Source organism: Rana temporaria, chromosome 3, assembly GCF_905171775.1.
Source record: "Rana temporaria chromosome 3, aRanTem1.1, whole genome shotgun sequence".
Classification (NCBI taxonomy): Eukaryota; Metazoa; Chordata; class Amphibia; order Anura; family Ranidae; genus Rana; species Rana temporaria.
Window position 1 is genome coordinate 377987645 of NC_053491.1, and position 22940 is coordinate 378010584.

Sequence of the window (22940 nt, forward strand, 5' to 3'; positions counted from 1 at the left end):
GCTGGAACCTTAGATTGATACATTATCTCACAAAAGTGAGTACACCCCTCACATTTTTGTAAATATTTTATTATATCTTTTCATGTGACAACACTGAAGAAATTCCACTTTGCTACAATGTAAAGTAGTGAGTGTACAGCTTGTTTAACAGTGTACAATTGCTGTCCCCTCAAAATAACACACAGTCATTAATGTCTAAACAGCTGACAACAAAAGTGAGTACACACCTAAGTGAAAATGTCCAAATTGGACCCAATTAGCCATTTTCCCTCCTGGGTGTCATGTGACTTGTTAGTGTTACAAGGTCTCAGGTGTGAATGGGGAGCAGGTGTGTTAAATTTGGTGTTATCGCTCTCACTCTCTCATGCTGGTCACTGGAAGTTCAACATGGCACCTCATGGCAAAGAACTCTCTGAGAATAATTATTGCTCTACATAAAGGTGGCCTAGGCTATAAAAAGCTTGTCAAGACCCTGAAACTGAGCTGCACTGTATTCTTCTACATATCTTTGGTTAAAAAAAAATCACAATGAGCGTATATTGATTGGTTTGCGCAAAAATTATAGCGTCTACAAAATATAGAATAGAATTTTTATAATAGATTTTTTTCACTAGTGATTAGTGATTTTTAGGGTGACTGCGACATTGCGGCAGACAGATCTGACACTTTTTTGGGACCAGTGAAATTTTTACTAATTACTGTATAAATGACACTGGCAGGGAAGTGGTTAACACTAGTGGTGATGAAGGGGTTAAATGTGTTCCCTGGGAGGTGTTTCTAACTGTGGGAGTACAGAGAGATCGCTGTTCCTAATCACTGGAAACAGACGATCACACAGTACTCCCCTGTCAGAACGGGGATCTGTTTGTTTACATTGACAGATCCCCATTCTGGCCCTCTGTGGAGTGATCGCGGGTGGCCGGCGGACATCGCGGCCACGCGCATCAGCTGTCCCGTCGTGCAGCGGCCGCGCACGTCTGCTATAGCTGTTAAAGGGGCCACCATACCGGTACAGCGATTCACGGGAACGAGCCGACCGAAAGCGGTTTAATACCACCAAAAGAAAGCTATATTTATGTGAAAAAAACACAATGGGAAGTGACCACACTACTGCACACAGTTAACCCCACAGGTACTGGGCATTAGTTTACACATAAATACAGTACCTACATTAACGCCAGCCAACATACGTCTGCATCAATTCAGATGCAGGAGCTGTTTGGGTATTTTGAATGCATGCTAAATGAAAGAAATGTAACAGTGTATGGCCAGCTTAATACAATTTGATAAAATATCCCTTTTCAAGCTTAAAAAACAATTACAAATATGTTATACTTGCATGCTTTGTGCAATGGTTTTGCACAGAGCAGCACCGATCCTCCTCTTCTCGGGTCCTCTGTCCCTAGGCTCCTACCTCCTGCTAAGTACCTCCATAGCAAGTCGTTTGCTATGGGGGCACTCGGGTGTACTCACTCCTGAGTCCCACTCTGTGTGTCCATAAGACACACAGAACTGGGCTCTGCCCCCTCCTCACTGGCTTTGATTAACAGAAGCTGGAGCCAATGGCTCCCACTGCTGTCTTTAAGCCAATGAGGAGGCAAAGAGCTGGTAGAGCAGCTGGTCTTGTGCACATCACTGGATCGAAATCGGGCTTAGGTAAGTATTGGGGTGGCTGGAAGGGGGAGCTGAATACTGAAGGTTTTTTTACCTTCATGCATAAAATTCATGAAGGTAAAAAAAAAACTTCAGCCTTTAGAACCACTTTAAAGGGGTTGTAAAGGTATAATTTTTTTCCCTAAATAGCTTCCTTTACCTTAGTGCAGTCCTCCTTCACTTACCTCATCCTTCCATTTTGTTTTTAAATGTCCCTATTTCTTCTGAGAAATCCTCACTTCCTGTTCTTCTGTCTGTAACTCCACACAGTAATGAGAGGCTTTCTCCCTGGTGTGGAGTGTCATGCTCGCCCCCTCCCTTGGACTACAGGAGAGTCAGGACGCCCACTAACACACAGCTCCTTTCTCTATCTGCAACATAGAGAGCCCCCTGACTCTCTTGTAGTCCAAGGGAGGGGGCGAGCACGACACTCCACACCAGGGAGAAAGTCTTGCATTACTGTGTGGAGTTACAGACAGAAAAACAGGAAGTGAGGGTTTCTCAGAAGAAATAAGGACATTTAAAAGCAAAATCGAAGGATGGGGTAAGTGAAGGAGGACTGCACTAAGGTAAAGGAAGCTATTTAGGGGAAAAAAATTGTACCTTTACAACCCCTTTAAGGTTATATTCCTCGGTTTTCTCTACAGTCTCCGACAGGGTTCAGCTTGTCAGTTGTAGCCACACCCTCACGTGTTATCTAATAATGTATGAAGCGATTGCTATATAGGAAGGTGAAGAGACGCAACCTTTTATACTCCCTGGCAAAGCAGCATGGCTCTTACCAAGGACACTCGCCTTCCCCTTAATGATGGCAACGCCATACCTATCCTAGGACTGGGCACCTATGCCTCTCCTGATGTAAGTAGTAAAATATTTTGTTATCTTTTATTATTATAATACTTAGACTAGTTGTGCAAGTAAAACCTATGGCTGTAAGTGCTTCTTCACGCTGCAGAATTATAATAAAGCAGCAACAAAGGAATAAGTTCTAGAGCTGTTGTCAGCTACAGTTCAGGTTAAACTGACAAAGGGTTCAAGGCTTCCCCTACTCTACAATAAAAAATGCTTTTTATATTACTGTCTGTGTCCTAGTTGAAGATTTCTTTGCAACTGTCTTGTGATATCATATTTAGTTGCCATGCAAAATTGTATTACCAGTGTAGGTATAACGATGAAGCTGTTAGTACAAAGTCTATTTGACTGTATATCTATATTTCTGACTTCAACTGGGCTCTAATGCCGCGTACACACCATCACTTTATGTGATGGAAAAAAACAACGTTTTTGAAACTTCAATTTTCAAAAACGACGTTGCCTACACACCATTGTTTTTTCACAATGCTCTAGCAAAGCGAGGTTACGTTCACCACTCTTTTCCATTGAAGCTCGCTTCATAACTAGCTTCTGGGCATGCGCGGGTTTAAAAACGTTGTTTTAAACGTCGTTTTTTGCTACACACGGTCAATTTCTGTGAAACAAAAAACGACGTTTTGAAAAACGACACATAAAATTGAAGCATGCTTCAATTTTTTTTTGTCGTTTTTCACAAGACATAAAACAACGTTTTCCCCCACACACGGCCATTTAAATTGACGTTTTTAAAAATGTCGTTTTTTTCCATCACATAAAGTGATGGTGTGTACGCGGCATAAGAACGCCTTTCATGATAAGATAGACTGTTTGCAGCAGGTCAAGTGAAGGATGAATACGTGAGACAGGTGCATGTTCTGTAAATCTATATAAAAAAAAAGGCACTTTGTTGCGACAAATGCGTTAAATGCAATGGTAAAACTTTAAAAGCATTAAATATTGTAACTAGAAAACAGATACATCAGGTAATAGAAATCTCTTTTGAAACAGCTGCAGTGACCACTGGCGTCCTTCTTTTACTGTGCAGGCAATTACTTTAGATGCAATGGGCTTAATTTACTAAAATTAGAGTGCAAAATCTGGTGCAGCTGTGCATGGTAGCCAATCAGCTTCCTAAGTAAGCGTTGACAAAAAAAAAAAAAACTGGAAGCTGATTGGTTTCTATGCAGAGCTGCACCAGATTTTGCACCCTCCAGTTTAAGGCCCCTTTCACACTGGGGCGGAAGCCGTGGTGGCGGTATAGCGCCACTAAAAATAGCGGCGCTATACCGTCGGATTTGCCACGAGATTCGGCGCTAGCGGTGCGGTATTAACCCCTGCTAGTGGCCGATAAAGGGTTAATACCGCCCGCAATGCACCTCTGCAGAGGCGCATTGCGAGCAGTAATTCCGCGGTTTCCCATTGTTTTTAATGGGAAGGAGCGGTGAAGGAGCGGTATACATACTGCTCCTCTCACCGCTCCAAAGCGCATCGCCTCAGTGTGAAAGCCCTCGGGCTTTCACATTGACGTTGCTGGGCAGGAGTTTTTCAGGCGGTATAGCAGCGCTATTTTTAGCGCCGTACCGCCTGAAAAACTCCTCAGTGTGAAAGGGGTCTAAAGCCAGGTTTACACCTATGCAAATTGAATGCATTCAATTTGCATGTGACTGGCTCTCTATGGAGCCGATTCACATATCCCTGCAACGGGTCAGGTGCGGTGTGCCGGAAAAACGTGCGCTTTTTTGGTGCGTTTCAGCTGAAAATTCAGGCTGAAATCGGACCTGAACTAGTGAACCAGCACGCACCAGACCCCTGCTGTACGCCGCTTGCAGCGACAGTGTGAACCCGGCCTAAGTATATCAACCCCAATGTTGTGTCAGGCACCTCTGTGGTGCTCTCAATTCCAGAAAGACAGTGTAGGCACTTATCCTCTCAGGCTTATTTAGCATTTTCTTGCTTTTGCCTTTTAGGTGCCTAAGAGCCTTGGTGAGGAAGCCACAAAAGTTGCCATTGAACTTGGCTACCGACACATCGACTGTGCCTATATCTATGGCAATGAGGTCCAGATTGGAAGCGCCATTCGTGCAAAGATTGCTGATGGTACAGTCAAGAGGGAGGACATCTTCTACACAGGAAAGGTTTGCACTCTTATGAAAATTATGTTGCATTTTTATCCTCAACCACAAGGTTTTGGGGTTCATTTACTAGAGGCAAATAGGCTGTTCACTTTGCAAGGCAATTTTTCCTAGGCTTATGACATCATGCACAGTCAGGGGCGGACTGACAACTCATGGGGCCCCCGGGCAATAGAAGATTATGGGGCCCCTGGGCTTACAGGTGGCCACCATGCTAGGATGCAGTGCAGAAGTGGGGCAGCTAAAATCTCAGGATTTTCATATCAAAAGCATGTCGGTTTCCGACATATCAGGGACAGATGTAAAAAAAAACACAGATTTTTACATACTGTCCCTGGTTTTACTGAGCCTGGCAACCCTGATGGGACCCCCTAGTGGCATGGGGCCCCCGGGCAGTGCCCGAGTGCCTCAATGGTCAGTCCGCCCCTGTGCACAGTTCTCTCTCTCACTCTTGTGAGAGTTTACCAGGAAAGGGGGGGGGTGATTCATAAGAGGGCCAATGAGAGCAGCAGAGCTGGAGGTGTGCCTCTATGTATCTGTGTAAATCCAGGAAGTAAACAGGCAGCAGCTTCAGCTGCCCACAGTTAAAATGGCTAGACTCAGTGGAGGGAGATTTCTGCAGCATATTTGGCAAGTACAGAATCATAGTATTTAAAAAATAACATGCAAAGTGGTTGGAGGGAAGCTTCAGAATGGCAAAGATATTTTTCTACAAATTATGTGAGCAGACTGCAGTCCCTCTTTTTTAGGTGTTTTAAAGGCTCACCGTTCACCGTTTTTTTTTTTTTTTTTAACTACTAAAATTTTAACCACTTACCGACCGCCGACTGTATATGTACGTTCTCCTTTTAAAGATGGATATCTCGGTAACGGCAGCAGCTGCTGCCACAACCGAGGTATCCATCATTTCAGTGGACGGTCCGGTAAACGATAACAGCGGTCTCCGCGGCGGATTCGCTGCGAGATCGCCGTTATCGGTGGCGGGAGAGGGACGCCTCCCTCCCGCCGCTCTCCCGCGCCCTCGTACCTTACCGTAGCCGTCGGTAGCGGCGGAGGAGATCGGGTGCTGCTGCCTAGTGTGTGAGGATGTGAGTGAGGGGAAGATGGCCCCCACCCGTCCTCATAGCTTTGCTGGGCGGACGTGACGTCAAAACGTCAGTCCCGCCCAGCGTCTTAAAGAGACAATTTTTTTGTTGTCATTTTTTTAAATGACACATTTTCCTTTTTTCTTTTTTTCTTGCATTTAAGTCTAAATATGAGATGTGAGGTCTTTTTGACCCCAGATCTCATATTTAAGAGGACCTGTCATGCTTTTTTCTATTACAAGGGATGTTTACATTCCTTGTAATAGGAATAAAAGTGATACATTTTTTTTTATTATTATTTCAGTGTAAAAAATTATAAAATCAATAATAATAAATAAGAAAACAAAAAAAAATTGTTTAAAGCGCCCCGTCCCGACGAGCTTGCGCGCAGAAGCGAACACATACGCGAGTAGCGCCCGCATATGAAAACGGTGTTCAAACCACACAAGTGAGGTATTGCCGCGATCGTTAGAGCGAGAGCAATAATTCTAGCCCAAGACCTACTCTGTAGCTCAAAAAATGCAACCTTTAGAATTTTTTAAACGTCGCCTATCGAGATTTTTATGGGTAAATGTTTGACGCCATGCCACGAGCGGGCGCAATTTTTAAGCGTGACATGTTGGGTATCATTTTACTCGGCGTAACATTATCTTTCACAATATATAAAAAAATTGGGCCAAATTTATTGTTGTCTTATTTTTTAATTCAAAAAAGTGATTTTTTTCCAAAAAAAGTGCGCTTGTAAGACCGCTGCGCAAATACGGTGTGACAAAAAATATTGCGATGACCGTCATTTTATTCTCTAGGGTGTTAGAAAAAAATATATATATAATTTTTGGGGGTTTTAAGTAATTTTCTAGCAAAAATGTTTTAGTCTTGTAAACGCTGAATCTGAAAAACACCTTCTGTCCTTAAGTGGTTAAAACTACTAACCCTAGCACTAACCATAATTGCCATGGGATTGCCATGTCAGAACAAATAAGACTTAATTATATGAACTTAATTATAATACTTTGTTTATCACCACAACCACATACAATTACCTCCCTGCTAATTGGATATAGGTGATGATGTTGGTTTGGGGGAGCTGAATTCTTCTTTAAATTGTAACCAACCCTCTCTAACATCCGTTTGCCTAAGGCCCCTTTCAGACTGGGCGGGAGGTGCGGTGGCGGTAAAGCGCCGCTATTTTTAGTGGTGCTTTACCGTCGGAATTGCGGTGGTATTCTGTAGAGGCACATTGCCAGCAGTATAGCCGCGGTTTCCCATTGCTTTCAATAGGAAGGAGCAGTGGAGGAGCGGAAAACACACCGCTCCTTCACCGCTCCAAAGATGCGGCTAGCAGGAATTTTGGAGCAGTCCTGCTAGCGCACCACTCCAGTGTGAAAGTCCTTAGGCAGCCGCTGTTTCAGGTCTGTTTGCAGGCTCTATTTTTAGCGCAATAGCGCCTGCAAACCGCCCCAGTGTGAAAGGGCTCTTAGTCAGAAATTAACCTTCAATTTGTCTTGATTAATTTACTGTGTAATTTTTCCTTCCAAGCTCTGGCCCACATTCTTTTCCCCTGACCTTGTACGCAAAGGTCTGGAGAAGTCACTGAGTGATGTTGGATTGGAATATCTGGATCTCTTCATTATGCACTGGCCTTTCTCCCTCAAGGTATGTGGGATTTACAGATGCTCATATTTTTCTGCATTCACGTTTTCACATTGCATTGTCCTGTGTGAGTAGGTCAGATTTCCCTTTGTGCAACTAGATTTGGATAGCGTTTGAAAGGACTTAAACACTTGCCAGTTTATTTTATGTTGTCTGTGTCTAGTTGAGGAGTATTCTTTTCACTTCCTTCCCCAGAGATGCAATAGTTTGTAGAAGGAAATTTCTACAAAGTAATTCTTTTTTTGAAAGTGGTCACCAAAACAGGTGTCCCTACTGAAGGATTACCCTTATATCTTCTGGTGACAACTCAAAATTTTAGAGTCTAAGGCCTCGTACACACGACCGAGGAACTCGTCGTAAATGAAACATAGTTTTCCTCGACGAGTTTCTTGTCAAGCTGGTGGAGAAACTTGACAAGCTTTCTTTGCGTACACACTGTCAAGACCGAATCTCCTCGTTCTCAAACGCGGTGACGTACAACACATACGACGGCAGGGTAAGTTCGATTCCACTGGCCAACCCTTGGGGCTGCTTTTGCTAATCTCATGTTACTGCGTGTTAAGTAAAAGTTTGGTGAGAGACGATTCGCACTTTTCAGTCTGTTACAGCGTGACAAATGTGTTATCTCCATTACAAACACTACTTTTACCGAAGGTGCGCTCCCGTCTCATACTTTATTCTGAGCATGCACGGGTTTCTTAGCATACACGTGTTTCTCGTCGAAAACCAGCCCGCCGAGGAACACGACGAGGAAATTGAGACTCCCGTCGAGGAAAAAGAGAACTTGTTCTCTTTTTTTCTCGTTGAGTTCCTCGACAGTTTCCTTGATGAAAAACATACACACGACCGTTTTCCTCGGCAAAAAAGCTCTGCCACCAAGTTTATTGATGTATTTTGTTGAGGAAAACAGTTGTGTGTACGAGGCCTAAAACCTTGAATTTGCCATCATTTTCTGTTGCAGTGACAATTGTCACCAGGACAAACAGGCAGCAATAAAATACAATTGCATAGCTTTTGCAATATTAAATTAATGTCAGTAAATTGGAGTTAAAAAGAGACTTTATGAAAGAACAGTTGGCATTGCTCAACAACCAACAATTATTACATTTGGCATCGGAAAGTTTGAACCAATTTGATGTCCGTGAACCAGACTGTTTTTATTTATATTCAATATGGAGTCAGTGATTGACGTCTTTCCTTCTTGTGTAGAATGCAGGAGCTGAGAAACCCGCCAACTCTGACAAACCTTTTGCCTACGATGATGTAGACTTTTGCACTACATGGGAGGTAAGTGATACGTTTCTGAGAAATACTGACATTTTCTTAGAGAGGAAAACTACACAAACCATAAGGAGTTTAGCAAATTATACTGCTTATTGTGAACTTAAGACAGGCACCCTTTTTTGATAAGACGCCATCATATTTGAAGAGTAAGTGCCAATGGCAATAGGAAGACAAGATTAACCGGTAAGGAATTTCTGCGTATGAAAATAGAACCGCATGTCCTATGATCCTTCAGTTAACTCAGGTAGCATGTTTCTCATCCAGGCCAAATACCAGACATGTGCATTCGTTTTCGTCCGGATGCATTTTCGTCCGAATTTAAGGTATTTTCGTTATCGTTTTAACAAACGAAACCGAACGCGCAGAATCGGAAATCTGAAAGATCCGACATAAAAAAATGCTTTATTTTCGTTTTCGTTGTTACAACAGTTCGATATAGATAGGAGATTCGACATGATGCTGACAATAACAATCTGTCTATTGAACCTGTGGTCGAATGTGCCTAACCTTTACTCTATTAGTCCAAGATTATTCTACATAGAGAGGAAAGATTTGACATAAAGAGAAAAGATTCAAAACTTTAGAGACAGTGTTGGGGTAGACCATTCGACATGAACGACGAAGATTCGGCAGCGAAAAACATACAAACCTTGAATCTGTCATTGAAGGCTCATGGTGTCTGTCGAAAGTTCTAAGAAGATTCGACAAGCAGCTAAACTGTACAACGCCACAATCGTACATTTCTGGTCAAATGCTCGGCCCATAGGCTATAGAAGAATTCAAATGTTAGTTGACTAGTAATAATAATTTATAAATATAATTATTACTAGTGTCATACAACATTAGAATTCTCCTATAGCTTGTAGGCGGAACATTCGACTGCATTTTTTAATGAAACAAAATAAATAAAAACTAATTTTGGGAGTAACTAAATACATTTATTTTTCAGACGAAAAAGACATGTGCACATGTCTACTAAATACAAATGCTGCATGACAATAGATTATTTTTTTTACCTCCTTCTACCTCATAGTCAGTATGCTGTAAATTGGAAGAAACTTGTTCTGCCTGCTCCCAATATTATTTACTATGCTCTCAGAGGTTGCAGTACAATGATTGTCAGCCAGGGTTGCAATCACCCACTTGCCTGTTCTCTGCTGATGTCTCCTGGAAATGTACAGCACATATGGGGCTAGATTCAGGTAGGGGGACGTAATTTAGTGCGGGCGTAGTGTATCCTATTTACGCTACGCCTCCGCAACTTAGACGGGCAAGTGCAATATTCACAAAGCACTTGCTCCGTAAGTTGCGGCGGCGTAGCGTAAATCAACCAGCGTAAGCGCGCCGAATTCAAATTGAGAAGAGGTGGGCGTGTTTTATGTAAATAAAACATGACCCCACGTAAATTACGTCTTTAACGAACGGCGCATGCGCCGTTCGTGAAAGAATCTCAGTGCGCATGCTCCAAATGACGTCGGCAAATCGTCATGCTTTCGACGTGAACGTAAATTGTGGCCAGCCCCATTCACGGATGAGTTACGCAAACGACGTTAAATTTTTTTAAATTTCGACGCGGTAACGACGGCCATACTTAACATTGGTTGCTCCTCATATAGCAGGAGCAACGTTACGCCCGAAAAAGCCTTACGCAAACGACGTAAAAAATTCCGCCGGGCGCACGTACGTTTGTGAATCGGTGTATCTAGGTCATTTGCATATCCAAAAACGACGGAAGCGACACCTAGCGGCTAGCGTAAATATGCACCCTAAGATATGACGGCATAAGAGACTTACGCCGCTCGTATCTTAGCCTAATTTAAGCGTATCTGGTTTCCAGAATACGCTTAAATTTACGACGGCGTAGATTCAGAGTTACGACGGCGTATCGACTGATACGCCGGAGTAACTCTCTCTGAATCTAGCCCATGGTTTTCAACTTTGTAACAAGTGCTTTTTTTTATGCATACTAATTGTGGTAGATGCACAACTTTTTTTTTTGCCCAAAAAGCGAAAAAGTCATATTAATGTCCATATATATGAAATAATAAAGAGCAGTGGTGTAGGGGCAGTGATTATTCTGCTCTTCCTTGATCAGAGCGAACTCAGAAGGCTGGACAGTGGTGACATTTTTGGGTCAGGTCATAGTGGGGCAGGGACATCTCCTATATGCAAAATAAGGTCAATCTCAAAATTCGGATGGTGTTAGATTTGGATCATATTTCATTACTCTAAATGTCCTAAGCTAAATCATAATTTTAGAGTTATTTTATAGCAGTTCCAAATCCTAAAAGGCTTCTGAGAGAAAGGCCTCCTACACACGACCGGTTTTCTCGGCAAAAACTAACAAGAAAACTGCTTCTTGCCGAGATTACCGTTCGTGTGTACGAGGCTTTCAGGTTTATCGTCAGAAAATCTGTCCAGAATCTCGACGAGAAAAAAAGAGAACCTGCGCTCTTTTTTCTCGTCGAGATTCTTGTCGGTCTGTTTCCCGACGAGAAACCCGAGAGTGTGTATACTTACCTGTCGCCGTGGAAACCCGCGCATGCTCGAAATGGCTTTGACGCATTCACGGTAGCTTCCACGATATAGGTAGGGTGAAGCAAGATGGCCGCAACGGCATCGAATGTGACGAGCGCATGCTCGTCGTACGCGATGACGTCAACGCGTTCTTTCCTTTCAAGAGAACCGCGGTTCTTGAAACAAGAGTCTGTACACTCGGGCGGCATGAGTTTCTTGCCAAGAATCTCATCAGGGAAAACAACGTTTTTTTCCTGACAAGGTTCTTGTTTACAGGGCCTTAGGCCTCGTACACACGACCGGTTTCCTCGGCAGAATCCATCAAGAAACTTGGTGGGAGATTTTTTTTGCCGAGGAAACCGGTCGTGTGTGCATTTTTCAGCGAGGAAACTGTCAAAGGGGAACTCGACGAGCCAAAAAGAGAACAAGTTCTCTTTTTCCTCGACGGGAATGGAGAAAATTGGTTCGTCGAGTTCCTCGACAAGCCTAACAAGAACTCAACGAGGAAAACTATGTGTTTCGCCCACCGAGTTCCTCGGTCGTGTGTACGAGGCCTAAGGGCCCAAAGGCTTGTTCAAGCTTATATCTCCTCCTGAGCATCCTTAGCCCGATTGCTAGCCCTACTGGGACCCACCCTTCTTTCTGAGAATCCCTGGTAGAAACTATAAAGGAAGACAGTTTTTTTTAGTCCCGGTAACTCCTCAGCCAGGAGCTTCCCAAACTATTCTCCACCATTGTGCATCATACGCACTCTTTTTGAGTCTTGTTTGAATTTCCATTGACTTCAAAAGAACTCCCAGTCCAAAAGCTTAAAATTTCAGAGGTTGAGGTGGATCTTTAAAAAGGAGAGTGCTAATGACAAACAATAACTAATAAACTAATAAAAATAATGTTTAGCTTTCACCTGTTTCAGGAGTCAGCTGGAAGCAGCAAATTCACAGCTGTACAGATTAGGTAAATTATCATTAATAAATGATATCATTATTATCGTTACTTTATAACAATGCAGTCTTTTTTATGTTATTATGTTAAAATTGTTTTGTGTATACTGTTACCATTAAATAGTCTGGGAACAATTCCAACTGAGAGAACAAAGGTTACTTGTTCCAACACAATCTAACAGTGGATGTGATTCATTTACTATAGATTTACTGGGTGTGGGATGAGCCAGAGATACAGATATATGAATCTAAAAGTCAGGGGTGGAGCCACTGTGTGCATAAAAATGCCTGTGTTCCCGTAGTGACTATTTCTTTTTGCCATTCTGTTTCTAACCTGAACTGAATGGAAGAACCTGACTGGTTACTGCAAGTAACATAGTCCTTCTTTCTTTCAGGTTCTATGATACTTTAGGCTTAAAGCGGAGTTCCGCCGATAAAAATTATTATAAGTCAGCAGCTACAAATACTGCAGCTGCTGACATTTAATATATGGACACTTACCTGACCAGGGCGCCCGCGATGTCGGCAACCAAAGGCGATCTGTCCGTTGGCTCTTGGATGCTGCCGCCGCCATCTTTGGTAAGGGAATTGGGAAGTGAAGCCTGGGCAGCTTCACTTCCTGGTTCCCTACTGCACATGCACGAGTCGTGCTGCATGTTCCCACTGGTGCCTGCTGTCTTCTGGGACCTGTGTGTCTCCCAGAAGACAGTGGGGGGGGCAGGGTAGGCGCCGGACGTGGCGTAGGTCACCGCAATCACCGCGGTGATCTATGCCCGGAAGTGGGAGCAAATACTTGTATTACACAGGTATCTGCTCCCTCCTCCCCCTGAAAGGTGTCAAATGTGACACCGGAGGGGGGGGCATTCCAAAAAGCAGAAGTTCCATTTTTGGGTGGAACTCTGCTTTTTAAGCCCCATACACACGGGACATCGGCTGGTAAAAAAAAAAACACATTAGCTGATTGGTGTGTTCTGGCAGGAGGGGCTGTCCCCCTATCAGAACACAACAGCTCAGCAGGGGAGATCGCTATACTAATTTTGCGTAGTTAGTACAGTGGCTCTGCCTGGAGCTGACAGTTTTTTTTTTTTCGTTCAACCCATAGGCCCGGATTCACAAAGCACTTACGCCGACGTATCTCAAGATACGCCGTCGTAAGTACAAATGTGCGCCGTCGTATCTATGCGCCGAACCAGAAACCAAGATACGCCTGAAAATAGGCTTCATCCGACCAACCTAACTTTCCTACGCCGGCGTATCGTGGGTGCATATTTACGCTGGCGCTTCCATTGATTTTCGATTCAAATATGCAAATTAGTAAAATACGACGATTCACGAACGTAGTTGCGCCCGGGGCATAATATACGCGGTTTGCGTAAGACTTACGTCCGGCGTAAAGTTATTCCCCATATAGGAGGCGCAACTCATGCAAAGGTATGGACCAGGGAACACAGCCGTCGTATTTTACGTCGTTTACATAATTCGTGAATATGGCTAGGCGTAGGTTATGTTCACGTCATAGGCAGTGATTCGACTTATCTTAGGCAGTTGTTTCGACGTGATTCTGAGCATGCGCACTGGGATGCGTCCACGGGACGGCGCATGCGCCGTACGTTATTCGTATCTTTATGACACTCAATCCATCATTTACATGGGGTCACGCCTCATTTGCATGGCTCACGCCCACTTCCACTTACGACGAGTTACGACTAAGAAACCCAGGGTAGATTTGGAGGCAAGTGCTTTGTGAATTCGGTGCTTGCCTCTCTACGCTGCGTCGGCGTAGCGTATATTCGATACGCTACGCCGGCATAAATATGCGCCGATGTATGTGAATCCGGGCCATAGTGTCTACCAGGGTTAAGACATTGTCTATTCTATGTCCACTGCGACCTTTGTTCCGAGGCCATACATCCAGTGATATTTTTATAAATTTGGTCTGACACAATAAGGTTCATTTACTAAAACTGGAGAGTGCAAAATCTGGTGCAGCTGTGCATGGTAGCCAATTGGATTCTAATTTCAGCTTGTTCAATTAAGCTTTTACAATAAAACCTGGAAGCAGATTGGTTTCTGTGAGGAGCTGCGCCAGATTTGGCATTCTCCAGTTTTAGTAAACCAACCACTGTATTCTTCTCATTTCAGGCTCTAGAGGCGTGCAAAGATGCTGGTTTGGTGAAATCCATTGGTGTATCAAACTTTAACCGCAGGCAGCTGGAGCGTCTCCTGAACAAACCAGGGTTGAAGTACAAGCCAGTCTGCAACCAGGTACTAAGCAGAAGCAGATTTAGAACTAAATTAAATGTATGTGAGTGTTGAGGCTTGATCTCTGTAGCTGTGGAACTCTAAGTTGCTAAGTCCTTCTTTTAGCAGCTCAGCCCCCCCTCCCCCCTCTACCAGTTGTGACTCAACAGCTCAGCTCTGCTCTTCCTCCCAGCAGTGACACAGCAGCCAAGCTTCCCCTGCTCCCTCCTCCCAGCAGTGACTTAGAAGCTCAGATATCCCTGCTTTCCCTCCCATAAGTGACTTAACAGCTCATAGTTCCCTTCTTCTCCCTCCCAGCAGGGACTCGGTAGCTTTGTACTACCTCCTCCAAGCAGTCACAGACAGACGGACAGCCCCCCCACAGACAGATGGACAGACCCCCCCACAGACAGATGGACAGACCCCCCCACAGACAGATGGACAGACCCCCCCACAGACAGATGGACAGACCCCCCAACAGACCCCCATAAAGTGTATGGACTTTTTTTTTTACAATAAAATGATTCAGCACATAATCATGTGACATTCATCACAGATTAGAGATAATTATTAAGTATTGATTTATTCATCAACATTAAACAACAAGTACCATGGCAGTTCAAGCAGTTAGATTATATACAGCTACAGTATGTCATATACCTGTCATTTACTTCTGTTTGCACTTATGTTGGGGTTAATGAAATAAACTAGCTCTGTGTCTAGAGTCCGGTTTAATTATTAACACCTCAATAAATGATATATCTTAAAGCGCCCTGCCCATTTATTAGGAGGTGTTGGCCAAAAATGATAAGCGTATGTCAGGGCAAAATAAAAAAAATATATGTAATCAGTACATTTCTGGAATACATCCATGTTTCCCCATGTTTTGTTATTTATTTTTTCATAAAGTTTCATTATTTTTATTTTTTTAACAAAGTAAATACAAAGTGTAGCGTCCCCTTTACTAAGAAACTAATGCAGATTCCAAAAAGAACACAACATTCCATGAGGAGTTAATTCCAAAAGCAAATCCGTAAAGGATAAAGGGTTAACACATTGCTTGCCAAGAAAGTGAAGATAAAGTTTGGTGAATAATAAGTCCCAAAATAAACCAGGGTATTGCCGAGTATTTTGGAACTTATTATTTACCGAACTTTATCTTCACTTTCTTGGCAAGCAATGTGTCTTTTTGGGAGTTAACCCTTCACAGATTTGCTTTTGGAATTAACTCTTCACGGACTATGTTGTGTTCTTTTTGGACTCTGCATTCATTTTCCTTTTAATACATTTTTCACATATCATTTGTTTACATTTCAAGGTTTAACATTTATTTCACACATGGTTTTAACCATAGCGCTGCACTCTTTCCATTTTTTTAAAATATGTGACCTATCTGACCCCCTGACACCTACACTGACCCCCGACACCAACCCGACACATACACTGACCCCCGACACCAGCGGACACCTACACTAACCCCCGACACATACACTGACCCGGACACATACACTGACCCCCGACACATACACTGACCCCCGACACCAGCGGACACATACACTGACCCCCGACACATACACTGACCCCCGACACCAGCGGACACATACACTGACCCCCGACACCAGCGGACACATACACTGACCCCCGACACATACACTGACCCCGGACACATACACTGACCCCCGACACATACACTGACCCCCGACACCAGCGGACACATACACTGACCCCCGACACATACACTGACCCCCGACACATACAGTCTGCGTCCTACTTTCTGCACTACTCACACCCCCCTCCCCACTGCTCGGTGCAAATCCATCCTCCGAGTCCTCCTAGTCCTTACCTCTGTCTCTGTCCCGACTCCCCGCCAGCGCCATCCACCCGCAGCGCGCTCCATGGTGTTAGACGCTGCACCTCCATGCTCCGAATCGCCTCTCCGCTGCGCTCCGCTACAAAGTGCAGCTTAGACTCCTCATCTTGCTTCGGAGTCCCCGCCAGGCAGCGCCATCCACCCGAGGCCATCCAGGGACGCTGAACATCCATGCTCCAGTGAGTCCCATCTCCACCGAGCCCCGCTCCACTCCGCTGAGCCGCTCCACACACAGAGCTGCACCATAGGGACAGGCGGAGGAGGAGACAGCGGTTTCCAGTGCTTGTCTCCCGCCGCCATCCATGTTCACACTCTGATTGGGCATATGGGGGTCATGTGTGGATCGCGGACTGGCCAGCCCCACGCCGCACATGACCCCCATACACCCAATCACAGGTCGCCAGACATTAAACATGGCGGTCAGAGATTGGGGGACACAGGAAATAAAAATTTGGAGGAGGCAAGCCGCATAGAATTTTCGCCCCCCTAAATGTTGCGCCCGGGGCCACGGCACCCCCTGCCCCCCCCACACTACGCCACTGACAGGTACACTTCCACTGTCAACCGGTGATCCTAGCGCAAACTTACTGGGAGCATAAGCTCAACCATTTAGCTCATCCAAGTTCTAGGCCTGTGGCAGAGTCTCCATCAGAGCCAGGTCTGTGGCAGAGACCTGCTCCTCCCAGCATCCTTAAAGTGACACTTCGGCTGCCAGGCCTGTGGCAGGGGTCTGTCCGGGGGCACTTCACCCACTCTGGCTGGAGTGGCGACGAACTGTACTACTATTACTGAAAGCAGGATTGCTTTCTTCTTCATCCAAGCCTGATACCGCAAAGTTCTTTACTTCATCAACCTTTCCTGTCCTACCTCATGTTGATCTTGGTTGTGTTGGGCCGAGAAATAAAGCATTCAGAAAACCCATTTCGCTGATTGGACATTCGTTTACTGCTCTACTCACTACTATCACCCTAGACAACGATTAGAGGTAACTTAATACGCTGATCCCAAATCAACCAGCGGCTCCTGAGGGGGTAGCGCTACAAAAGTAATCTTCAAAGATTTTATCTCACAAAAATGTATATACAACCCTAAAAAATCCATTATCTGAATGGGAGTATATGCTGCTCTAAAACCTGGATATATCCTTCAGCATTGATGGTGCCTTTTCAGATGTACAGTACAAGCTGTCTATTCCATATGCAGCAATGCACCTCCATGCAGGCTTTTAATAGAGCTTTAGACCTTGCATTTTTGGATTGCATGGTGAACTAGTAGTAGAAGTGTTTGTAAGTATTCCATACCATGCAGTCAGAGGCGTATCTATTGAAAATGGTCAGCACCCATAAATGCACCCATAAATGCGGCCTTACCAGAACCCATAAATGCATTAATATCAGCACCCATAAATGCGGCCTTACCAGCACCTATAAATACAGTCTTACCAGCACCCATAAATGCAGTAACATCAGCACCCATAAATGCGGCCTTACCAGCACCCATAATTGCAGCCTTACCAGCACCCATAAATGCAGCCCTACCAGCACCCATACATGCAGCCTTACCAGCACCCATAAATGCGGCCTTACCAGCACCCATAAATACAGTCTTATCAGCACCCATAATTGCGGCCTTACCAGCACCCATAATTGCAGCCTTACCAGCACCCATAAATGCAGCCTTACCAGCACCCATAAATGCGGCCTTACCAGCACCTATAAATACAGTCTTACCAGCACCCATAAATGCAGTAACATCAGCACCCATAAATGCGGCCTTACCAGCACCCATAATTTCAGCCTTACCAGCACCCATAAATGCAGCCCTACCAGCACCCATACATGCAGCCTTACCAGCACCCATAAATGCGGCCTTACCAGCACCCATAAATACAGTCTTATCAGCACCCATAATTGCGGCCTTACCAGCACCCATAATTGCAGCCTTACCAGCACCCATAAATGCAGCCTTACCAGCACCCATAAATGCGGCCTTACCAGCACCTATAAATACAGTCTTACCAGCACCCATAAATGCAGTAACATCAGCACCCATAAATGCGACCTTACCAGCACCCAGGGCCGGATTAACAATGGGGCTGATGGAGCTGCAGCTCCAGGCCCCTTTCTCAAGATAGGCCCATTTGCCCAAAAAAAAAAAAAAAAAAAAAATTTTTTTTTTAAGATTTTTTTTTTCTAAGATCGAATTTGGGGGGTTGTAGCTCGATGACCAGAGGTCACAGAAACCCCACATTTGTGGATAGACATGGGAAGAGCTACCCCACAACTGGTTAAAATATGGGACGGCTATCATTTATGGTTCCGGAGATACGGGCCTGCTTGCACAGCCTGTCAGAAGCTACATTCAGAGCGGCCAATATAAATACAAGCTGACACACTACAGCAGACTGATAGGATCACAGTGCTTATAATAATTATTTGTATATTACTCATGGTAATTAACCCCTTGCCACCCAGGCCAATTCTGACACTTCTCTACTACATGTAAAAATCATCATTTGTTTTTTGCTAGAAAATTACTCTATGGTGGTCTTTGCACTTTTTATGTTGCAGGGTACAGAGCTGCACGATTCTGGCTAAAATGAGAATTGCAATTTTTTTGCTTAGAAGATAGATCACGATTGTTGCGGCGTAACATCATCTTTCACATAAAAAAAAAAAATAAAAAAAAATGGGCTAACTTCACTGTTTTGTTTTTATGGTTTTTATTAGGGGTGCAACGGATCAAAAAACTCACGGATCGGATCGATCCTCGGATCAGGAGTCACGGATCGGATCATTTTCGGATCAGCAAAAAAAAAAAAAAGGGTCCATTTTTTCATTGGTCCAAAAAAAAAAATATATATATATATATATATATATATATATATATATAAAATAAAATAATATATATTTTTTTTTGGACCAATTAAAAAAAGGAACCTTTTTTTTTTTTTTTTTTTTTTGCTGATCCGAAAAAAGAGCACAATAGCAATTCACAGGGGTGGATTAAAGAGGAAGCAGATGAGGCTGTTTGGGACTTAAAGTACAATCTTGATGTTTTTACAGCAATATATATATATATATATATATATATATATATATTGCTGTAAAAACATCAAGATTGTACTTTAAGTCCCAAACAGCCTCACCTGCTTCCTCTTTATATATATATATATATATATATATATATATATATATATATATATATATATATATTGCTGTAAAAACATCAAGATTGTACTTTAAGTCCCAAACAGCCTCACCTGCTTCCTCTTTAATCCACCCCTGTGAATTGCTATTGTGCTCTTTTTTCCCCCTTTCCCCCCCCTCCTCTCACACCAGTGCTTCACTGCTAACATTCCCATTCAGCTTGCTAGAGCCCAGTGCACAGCGTGACACGCCTCCCCGGGGAGGCGTGTCACGCTGGGCTCTGGCAAGCAGACTGGCCGCCGCTCCGGAGCTAGGCCGAAGCCGGGGACTTTCCTAGGCCTAGGCTCCGGAGCGCTCCGCAGATCGCGGGGTGTGCCGATCCGAACGGGGTGGCCCGTTCGGATCACGGATCGGTGACGATCCGTTACACCCCTAGTTTTTATTATTCATTGAAGTGGGAAAATGCAGTGTGACATAAAATATTGCAGCAATAGCCATTGTATTCCCTATAGTCTCTGCTAAAATATATATAATGTTTGGCAGTTCCAAGTAATTTTCTAGCAAATAATATTGCTTTCTAACTTAAGAAACAAGTGTTGGACTTTAAGTGGTTATATTTAGTTACAATGTTAGTTACAATGTTTCATTTTGTTTACAAACTTCGCAGACTGCCCAGATTTGTTCTTTACACACAGAAGTGTATCCCTTTGATCTAAGAAGGAAGTGTCAGTTACAATGTTTCCTGTTAAAAACTTGGCAGACTGCCCAGATATTTTCTTTTGACAGCTGAAAGTCTCTCCACTTGTTATATGAAAGAATCAGCAAACTCTGCATTGAAGATTGTCAGGGGGTTGAATCGAGATCACAATTTTTTTAACGATTAATTGTGCAGCTCTAGCACGGTATTTGCGCAGCAATTTTTCAAACATGTTTTTTTGGAATAAAAGTATCCTTTGTACTCCTCTCCTGTACATAGTGCTTTTTTCCGTACCCTTTGTACTCCTCTTCTGTACATAGTGCCCACTGTTAGACCCTCCACATTCCTCTCCCTCACCTGCACATACTTCCCACTTATATACCGTCCATACTCCTCCCCTATGTCGCTTACCCACAAAAACAGTTCTTTAAAATTATACTGAATATCCTCAATGTTACCAGCTCTAGAATGGACACACTTTTGTTAGTTCAACTAAAGGAAATATCAGTTCTCATATTTGTTCTGCCCTATTATTAGTACTCATTTAATTTTGTGATTACTACTATGATGTATAGAGGAACATCGGGGATCTCAGCTACTCTAAATATAGCACTTATATAAAAAAGTGGCCCTGAAAATATTTTTTAAATGTTGGCAACTGTGCACTTAGGCACTGCCCAAGGGCCACCGTCCACCGGGTCAGTAGGGGGCCCCATGAGAGGCTCCTGGGATCCTGTGATAATAAAGCGGTAGTAAACTTTCCTGACATTACTACTTTTTAGAGGCCCTGGGGTAGGTTATGCCACAACGTACAAGTATGCACAGCATATTAGCACATTAGTGTACACTTCAATTTTCAGACTGAGCCCTCCAGTGCCCGGTCTTCCTTCTGGGTTCTGTGCCTTTGGTCACTTGCCTTGGCTGGGCTGCGGTCATGTCATTCCCACGCATTTGTTTATTATTTATTACACCCCATTCACACCTCCACGACAAAACGCCCGACGCCGGCCGCTCGTGCCGCTGGAGGGGAGAATTCCCATTGCTGTCTATGAGATGGTTCACATCTCATAGACGCCGTACACCTGCGGCATGAAAAAAAGTCCCGGACCCTTTTTTTCAGGCGGCATTGGCATTCGGCCATACAAAGCAATAGGAAGGATTTGTAAAAAAAAAGTTACACTATTCGCGGCAAAATACGCCGCGTACGCGGCGTTACTTGTCGCGGAGGTGTGAATGCAGCCTAAAAGGCCCCACCAAAATCCTCAGCACCAGGCCCATGATGTTCTTAATCTGGCCCTGCCAGCACCCATAATTGCAGCCTTACCAACACCCATAAATGCAGCCTTACCAGCACCCATAAATGTGGCCTTACCAGCACCCATAATTGCGGCCTTACCAGCACCCATAAATGTGGCCTTACCAGCACCCATAAATGCGGCCTAACCAGCACCCATAATTGTGGCCTTACCAGCACCCATAATTGCGGCCTTACCAGCACCCATAATTGCGGCCTTACCAGCACCCATAAAAATGCAGCCTTACCAGCACCCATAAATGCGGTGCAAAAAAGAACATAAATGCGGCGCAACGCCCCAGTTTGAAAGTAGCCCAAGTCATCATGTGCCAGGCACAGGCCCAAACAGAAGCAAGCAGCCAATCAAATATAGTGCTTGCTCAATATGGATTAAATAAATTATAATTATGCATAGCCATAGATATCATGAATAAAGTGATTTGTGCAACAGCAGGTACTACTTGCACAAATAACTTTATTTAGGATATCTATGGCTTTGCATAAATATAATTTATTTAATCCATATATTAAGCACTATATTTGCTTGGCAGTTGGCAGTGGCACACATCATCATACTGTTCACATGAACATGATGATGATGATGATGCTAACAGGTTAGCATGTGACTATTAGGAAGTACCTGGCCTGCTGCAGTGCTGCCTGGCTGAGGGTTCCAGAGACTAGAGTCCAACAATTGTTCAACTCCTACCCGTAAACTGACCAGTTGTTTGGCTGTGCTTTTGTTAGCAGCCTACATCGGTTTATGTGAGCAGAAGCAGTAATAAGCTGAAAGGTAAAAACTGCAGTACAGGGAATGTTTATAAACTGATGGCTATATAAAAATCTGATCCGCATAGTAGTTTCCTGTTTTTACTGCAGATCAAGTGTATAGAGTGGGTCTCTTAGTAAATGATGTGGGTGGACTCCCAAGCATTATCTGGGAATTGAACATCTATGACCTCTGTGTGTTGATGATAAAAGATTTGGCCATCTACCAAAGGCTGACAGTGAGACTAAAATAAACCAACCTCATGAGTGACTAGGGTGACGTCCCCGACCTGCTCACGCTTGGGGAGAAGATCAAGCAGCGCTGCGCAGAGGAGAGGAGGGTAGGCGGAGCTTTAGCCGAATGACGGTCTGGGCGATCTCATAGGCAAGCATGGGGGAGGGGGGGCGCCATTATACTGCCAGCCAGCCAATAACAGTTTACTACAAGTGAATTTTTTTTTGGACAGAGCAGCTCCAATCCTCCTCTTCTTGGGTCCCCCTCTGGCGCTCTTTACCCCTCCCTCCTGCCGAGTGCCCCCCAGAGCAAGCAGCTTGCCATGGGGGAAACCAAGCAGGCATATCCAGAGCCATGGCTCTGCGTGCCCATTCACACACAGACCCGTGGCTCAGCCCCACCCCCCACCAATGCTCATCGCTGGATAAAGATGGGGCTCAGGTGAGTATTGTAGGGCTGGGGGGCTGCTGCACAGAAGAGGTTTTTTTACCTTCATGCACATAATGCATGAAGGTAAAAAAACTTCTGCCTTTAGAACCACTTTAAACATTTGATATGTTTTATATTTT

At 44.1% G+C, this 22940-nt stretch overlaps 1 protein-coding gene across 3 annotated transcripts in view; it reads left to right on the top strand.

Annotated features, from left to right (window-relative positions):
* Nucleotides 1-22940, top strand: part of LOC120932842 (rho crystallin) — a 56062-nt gene that overhangs the window by 25379 nt on the left and 7743 nt on the right. Inside the window, exons 1-5 of one of the 3 annotated variants that reach the window (XM_040345625.1) lie at nt 2344-2511; nt 4473-4640; nt 7262-7378; nt 8585-8662; nt 14260-14382. The exons of the other annotated variants lie outside the window; for them this stretch is intronic. Of the exons in view, the coding sequence (XP_040201559.1) occupies nt 2425-2511; nt 4473-4640; nt 7262-7378; nt 8585-8662; nt 14260-14382 (573 nt within the window). The 5' untranslated portion in view covers nt 2344-2424. Of the gene's footprint in view, nt 1-2343; nt 2512-4472; nt 4641-7261; nt 7379-8584; nt 8663-14259; nt 14383-22940 lie in introns of those variants that run through there. 3 annotated transcript variants of the gene reach the window in all.